Source organism: Leptonychotes weddellii, chromosome 10, assembly GCF_054177405.1.
Source record: "Leptonychotes weddellii isolate Sample4059 chromosome 10, ASM5417740v2, whole genome shotgun sequence".
NCBI lineage: Eukaryota > Metazoa > Chordata > Mammalia > Carnivora > Phocidae > Leptonychotes > Leptonychotes weddellii.
In genome coordinates this window covers 102,879,509-102,886,221 of record NC_138378.1, presented here as the reverse complement: position 1 = coordinate 102,886,221, position 6,713 = coordinate 102,879,509, and the positions used below count along the sequence as shown (strand labels likewise).

Below are 6,713 nucleotides of genomic sequence, written 5' to 3'. Positions count from 1 at the left end.
AACACTCAGTTTGTTTCCTGCGATTAAGAATTCCTCATATCAGTGAGATCATATGATACATGTCTTTCTCTGTTTGACTTATTTCACTCAACATAATACACTCCAGTTCCATCCACGTCGTTGCAAATGGCAAGATCTCATTCCTTTTGATGGCTGCATAATATTCCATTGTATATATATATATATGTGGTGGTGAATTTAGCCTGGTTTATCAGGTCCGGGAAAAATCCTGGAAAGCAGTGAATTTAGAAAGAAAAGAGTTCAGGGACGCCTGGGTGGCTCAGTCGTTAAGCGTCTGCCTTCGGCTCAGGTCATGATCCCAGGGTCCTGGGATCGAGTCCCGCATCGGGCTCCCTGCTCCTTGGGAGCCTGCTTCTCCCTCTGCCTCTCTCTCTCTCTGTGTCTCTCATGAATAAATAAATAAAATCTTCAAAAGAAAGAAAAGAGTTCATAATGCTGGTACTTTTTTTTTCTTTCGAGTTCCTGGAGCTTTCTGTCACCAAGGCACAATCTTTCTTACCTGTGCCTATAGCCCGTGTTTATTGAATTGCTCTGGACAAGCTTTTCCTCACCGAACGTTAAAGATCAGATTTGCAAATGTTTGTAAAAATGATTTGCAAGCTAACATACGTGATGCATGTTCACTATAAGAAAAAAATCAAATAAAACACATGTACATAGAATAAAAAATTGAGGGTTTCATTTGATCACCTATTCTGCCCCAATACACACACACACACACACACACACACACACACACACACACACACACACTACATACAGTGAGAGAGAGAGAGAGTAACCAAAATAGGGTTATACTGCAACATACTATCTGTGATTTGTTTTTTACTTTGCTTTGTTTGCCTACCTAAGAGTTCTAGACATTTTCCATGCCAGGGAAGTTACAATCCACTGTCTCAACTTCCTTGAAGACAGGGTTTGTGTCTTAATTAGGTTTGCATCTCTAGCGCCATCATGCATTCAGCCAAGGAAGAATATGGCTGCCGCAGGCAAGATGGAGACATAGGAGTTTGCTGGGTTTGTCCCAGCCTTCCCTTTCTGGAACTCCTCACTGAGCTCTTCGCCGGCCCCACCCCCACCTTGTTCCTCTTGTTCTCTCCCTTTCCTTCCCCTCACCAGCCCCAACAAGCTTGTTCTAGGCAAGAGCTCTGCTATCATTCAGATCCCCTTTGGTTGGGCACAGGCTGTCCACTTTGCCTCAGCCCAGGAGCCGCCTTCCCTCCAGACTTCACCTGCCTGCCATCCTGGCTTCCGATTCCTGACTAGCACTGTCGTGGGATTTTTGTTTAACTTGCTGCCTTTCCCTGGGAAATTTTGCCTTTCAAACTCCTTACTGAGGAGTAAAAGTCTCCATCCCACTCAGAGGGAGGTTGCGGTCAGCCTGCCCTCCCAAGAAGGCTCCAGAGGGGTGACCCAGTTTTATAGACTGGTTGTCATTTGAGCTGGGTGGTTAAGGACAGACAGGCTCTTTAAAGAGAAGTAGCAGCAGACTGGGTGTAGGCAGTGTGGGTACAACTGTCACCTGTCACCACACCTGGAGACACTGTCTTTGAGGAATTCTGAGAGAGAAAATTTGTGTCAGGACCTGTGAAAATACTACTACTGACAATAGCTAACACGTACCGAGTACTTTCTATATACATTGGGCACAATTCCTAAGTTCCCTGGGACCCTGCAGAGGACACAACTCCCCGGTGCCTCCCAGGGTCCCGCCTCAGTCCTCCAGCCAGGGAGCCTCTTTGGCAGACCGTGTCCTGTGTTGTCCAGCATTTTACCAAGAGGAAAATCAGAAACTTACTTTGTCCATTCAAAAAATATTTAGCCAACAAATATTGATCGAATACTTAGGATGTGTCAGGCGCCGTCCTAGGTAGAAGGAATACAGTCCAGAACAAAACGGGCACAAACTCCTGCCCTCGTGGCACTTACACTTTTGAGTCTGGGGAGACCGGCAATAAACAAAATTTCAGATTAGAACAGTCACACAATAAAACAATCCCTTTTGTGTCTAAGGAGAGGTTAACAGTCTACATAGACGCATTTAAATCTATGCTCTCCTGTCCCTGTCTCCGGTTCTGAAGAAAACATTCACACCTTCAGGTGCTCTGAGTTCTGACCCACAAGCTGCCAAGGAAGCTTGACATTCGTGAGCAGGCTCGCCTTTCTCTGGACCCGTGGGCTCCCTTTTGCTGGTGGGAGGGGGTGTCTGACTGGCAGCTGGAGTCTCCCAAGGACAGGCTCTGCCGCCTTCCTTGGCTGGGTTGTTCATGCCTCCTATCTTTTCCAGCCTCCAGACTCAGGGACCGTCGACCTGGAGAAGCAAAAACGGTAACTACCCTGGAACCACAGAGCCCTCAAGCTGAGAGGAGCCTTGCATAGGTCTCAGCTCTTGGCTTCACTGATGGGGAAACCCAAGGGTTGGGGGGCGGAAATGGTTTGCTCCAGGTGCCCTTGGGAGTAGGTGGCTGAACAAGGACAAGAACAAAACCTCCTGCCTCCCAGTCCAACACTCCTGTGCCCACAAAGCCCCCTGGGTCCTCTGGGTGACTAGGGAAGAAACGTGGGAAGGGCTGAGTACTTCGTTCTTGCTTCCCACCGTCTCCTTGCTCTGCTATGTGGGGAAGCAGGCATGGTTGGACTCCTTCTACTCTGGGGGCTGCATCCCTTTCCAGCTTTGGACCAGACTAGAGGAGGGTCCAACAAAGCTGTTCACCCCATTTTGGTGGCTCCATAGCCATCTGCAGTGTGTCTCTAGCTCCAGGAAGGATAAATCCAGAACCAGAGCAACGCTGAGCCGCAGCTTGTTATGAACGAGACCACAGCAGTTGAGGGAAAATGTTGACAAATGCAGTCTGATGCTTGCGTGTTTGCTTCTACCTGCAGGACTGACCGAGGGCCACAGCAGACGTGCATAGAAGTGGTGACAGGTGAGTCCTATGTCTTCACGGCCAGATTCCAGACTGTCCCTATCCCTCCCAACACAGCAACATTTCGGTTAGTGAAGAGAGTGTACCCTAGTGGCCACTTCCTCATGGAGCCTGAGGAGAGTAGGGAGGCATTCTGAGAGCACAGATGAGGAGCCAGGGTATGGCAAGTCACATGCCCTAAAAGGTGGGGGGTGTGAGAACTGTGTCTGAGGGTCTCTGAGCAAAGAGAAGCCAGGAGGCATTAGGTTAAGGGACCCGGCGGAGACATGAGGGGCAGCAGAGTCCTGAAGCTCCTTCTCCCCCAGGACCACAGGGCTGGACTGCTAGCACTTCCTCGAGGGAAAGGGTCCACCATTCTCACTCCCTTCTCCCTACACCAAGAAGATCCAGGTCTCGTTTTCAGCCCATTTCATTTTGCAGTAACTCCCTTACTTGTAAAATAAATATGTCAGTTGGGTTCAGGACAATGAAAAGAAGAAAATAAAAATTAACTGCAATCCCACTACCCAGAGATGGTCATTGTTAACATGTTGGCCTTTTTACATCTGCGTGTGCTTATGAATATGCAATCTGTGGCCTGGCTGTTTTCATTTACTCTCTGAGGTCCCTTACAACTGTATTAAGTCATTTGGAAGCCCCCGAGTCCCTCATGCCAGCTTAATTAGCCTCGCGGGATGTTAGTTGCCTATGCTTCCTGCTCACAAGTCAAGAACAAGGAAACCACCTTTCACTTCCTAATTAGAGCAGAAAACCTCTGGAGCTGACACCCCAGCGGGTACTATGACAAGGAAGGAAGGTAGTGCCCTGTCAATCCAGCCAGCGAATTCCTCCAAGGGCCTGGGGATTATTAGGTTCTCGGCAGAGGACAGGGATGCCTAAGATACGGCCCGTCCTTTCAGCCCTCATCATCCAGCAGGGAAGGTTGGGGCCTGGTGTCCAGCCCTCCAGGGTCCGATTGACAGGTGAGGGGATACTGGGGGCCCAAATGGCTGGAGGATCCCCTTGCAGAAGGTCAAAGCGTTCCAAAAGAGGAGGCTCCCACTGACTCAGTGACTGTCACAGCTCTGCCTCAGTTTGGCCCTATTGACCTTTAAATGGTAGGGAAAAAAATGTAGTGGTGGATTTGGGGGGTTTGGGAAGATGGGATATAGTTTAGCCTCTGAAGCATAAATACAGCTGCTGCTTTGCCTGATTTCTCAACTTGTCGCTACTGTTTGGTCCCTTACCCACGTAGTAACAAGTCCCAACTGCCCTTCGTTCGACAGAGTGACCAGGAGTCCCACTGGCCAGTGCTGCCGCAGAAGGCAGGGCGGTGAGAGCAGATTTTGCACCTGACTGTCCCCAAAGGCAGAACTCACCTGTAGCTGCTGGTACATCCAGCCTACCTACTGCATAGGGAAAGTGGGGAGGAGTGGAGACCCGGGAGCTCAGGTGGGTGGCCGAGCCAGCAGAGGGGAAACGGGTCTGCCGAGCAGAAGGAGCTCCAGGGACATCCAGGCCAGTGCAGTGGTATGTTGGGCTTGGCCCCAACTTCATCTGGCTTAGCCCACCTGTCCTTCAATCCCAAAACCTCCGAGCTCTTCAAATCTAGTCATGCCCTCGCCCACCATGGCCATTTTGCAGATGGGAAAACTGAGTCTTGGGGAGGTACACAGACTTTCCCAAAGTTACACGATCAGTATGTGGCAGAGTCCCTTTGAACGCAGGTGCCCGCAGCCTGTGCTTTTTGTTCTGACCCCACTGGAAACCAAGAGAGAGGTAGCAAGGACAGACGAGGTTCACAGCAGGCCTAAAACAAAATGACAGGAAGATTTACGTGAAAAGCTCCACGGTCACGTCTGATCACAAAGGAGTAATACAGTGCAAGTACTTCTACTTTGGAAAGCTCTTTCAAAGACCTAGCACCAGGTATCATGTTTTGTCATTTGCTCTCACAGACTCTCCTGCAGTGAAGGAGGGAAAGTGTCTTCCATCCCCAGCCACCCACTCGCACGCACACTCACACGCAGGTGCACACACCGTCCCTGTCGTCTGCAGCTGGCCTCCGAACTTCCTGTTTTCTCCCCACATGTGGGAAGGGGCTCCTCCTTCAAGTTGTCAGGACTCAGAAAAGGAAGCTCATTAGTTGGGGTTGAGGACCAAGCCCGAGTCACATGTGACCTAGGTGGCCACCCAGGCGGACAAAGCCAAGAGGCTGGTCTCCTGACTTCCTGCCACCCAGTGCCAGCTGTGTGCTCCCACAGAGCCCCAGGCGCTTCTGCATGGGGACAACGGGAGAGGGGGACCCGGGTGGGGGGAGGCATCTCCCTCACTGACACTCTCCAGGCTCTGCCCTCTCCTCTCTCGGGAGCAAGACACAACTTAACTGCTCCTGACAGCACTATTTTTAGCGGTCCTCTGGCTGTCAGCTCTGGGACGTATGTTCCCTGGAGATTTCCCGCCCTGCTGTCACTCTCAAGAGGAGGAAGGGGGGCTGGGAGGCAGCCTCCCCAGGTCCCTGTCCCAGCACACTTTCCCTAATGAGTCGATGGCACACGACAGTGAAAAGTTTGATGTTTAAAAGCCCTGGTTCAAATCCCAGCAGCTTCAGTTTACCGTGAGACCTTGAGTAGCTTGCTCCGCTTCTCCCAGACTCAGTTTCCCCTTCACGCATGTAGGGTACTCAGCACTGGCTTGGCCTAGCACTTGACAGATGCTGGCTTTTAGCTCCATTCACTTCCAGCGGCCCACTCAGGCTGACCTCATAGTCGATGGTGGTTGTGAAGGGTGTGAAGGGCGCGGCCACCCTCGCGGCTCAGCCCATGGGCATCAGCCTTCATGGATCCCCTCCAGCTGGCAGGACCACAGCCTCAAAGCAGCTCTCTCTTTAGTCCTTTCAGACGTCATCAGATATTTCAACCCCTCTGTTCTGAGGCCCCTGTGTGTTCCTGGGAAGAGAGTGGTACCCCACCCTGGTGTTGAGTAAGTCCCACTTCTGGCTTTCTCTGGGGCCGCGTCCTCCTGCCCGTCTCGGGCACCTGGGCGGGGTGCGGGGTGGGGTGTGGGCAAAGTCAAAGAGGCTTCGAAAGAAAGGTCTGTATTAGATCAAAGTCAAAATGCGTCTCCTGCATGGATTTCAGTCTGCCTGATGGGCCTCGTTTTAAGAATCAGGTCCGTGTCTGCCCTGCAGAAGCCAGGGGCGGAGCAGCGTGGCCTCAGGCTCTGAGACTGGCACCTGTGCTGGGGCCAGGGGCAAGCTCCTGGCCCTCAGCAAAGTTCAAGCCAACTGGTTTTTCTCTCTGCCCCCTCCCTCTGTGCAGAGACTGGCAGGCGCAGACAGAAGAACTGGTGAGGAGCATGAAGGAGGACCAGGTGAGGACCCGTCTCACCGAGGTTGGGGCTCCCCGTGTCTGCTCGAGGCGATCAGGCCAAACGCACCGGGGCGGGGGGGTGCATGGTCCCTGTTGCCACCGTGCCCTGAACCCAGCAAGCATCGCGGCCAGGACCCTCCAAAGATGCCCTTCCCGTGGCGAGTCTTTGGAGTCCATTAAAACACAGGGCCACTCCTTACGTTCACAGCGTAGTGCTGCCCAACGTCAGTAGATAAAAATGACTTCACACTTAGGGAGAGAGTTGAGAGCTTGGGTTCCAGGGGGAGACGGTTTGAGTACGAATCCTGAATTCTCGGCCTATTGGCTGTGTGTTGTTGGGTAAGGCACTTAACCGCTCCAAGCCTCAGTTCCCCCATTTATGAAATGGGCGTAATAAAAGAGCCTGCAACACAGG

At 51.9% G+C, this 6,713-nt stretch overlaps 1 protein-coding gene across 1 annotated transcript in view; it reads left to right on the top strand.

Moving 5' to 3' along the window:
• PLB1 (phospholipase B1) overlaps positions 1 to 6,713 on the top strand; it is a 99,500-nt gene that overhangs the window by 4,892 nt on the left and 87,895 nt on the right. Inside the window, exons 4-7 of the mRNA XM_081796987.1 lie at positions 2,309 to 2,349; positions 2,905 to 2,948; positions 5,819 to 5,909; positions 6,248 to 6,299. Of these exons, the coding sequence (XP_081653113.1) occupies positions 2,309 to 2,349; positions 2,905 to 2,948; positions 5,819 to 5,909; positions 6,248 to 6,299 (228 nt within the window). The remainder of the gene's footprint in view (positions 1 to 2,308; positions 2,350 to 2,904; positions 2,949 to 5,818; positions 5,910 to 6,247; positions 6,300 to 6,713) is intronic.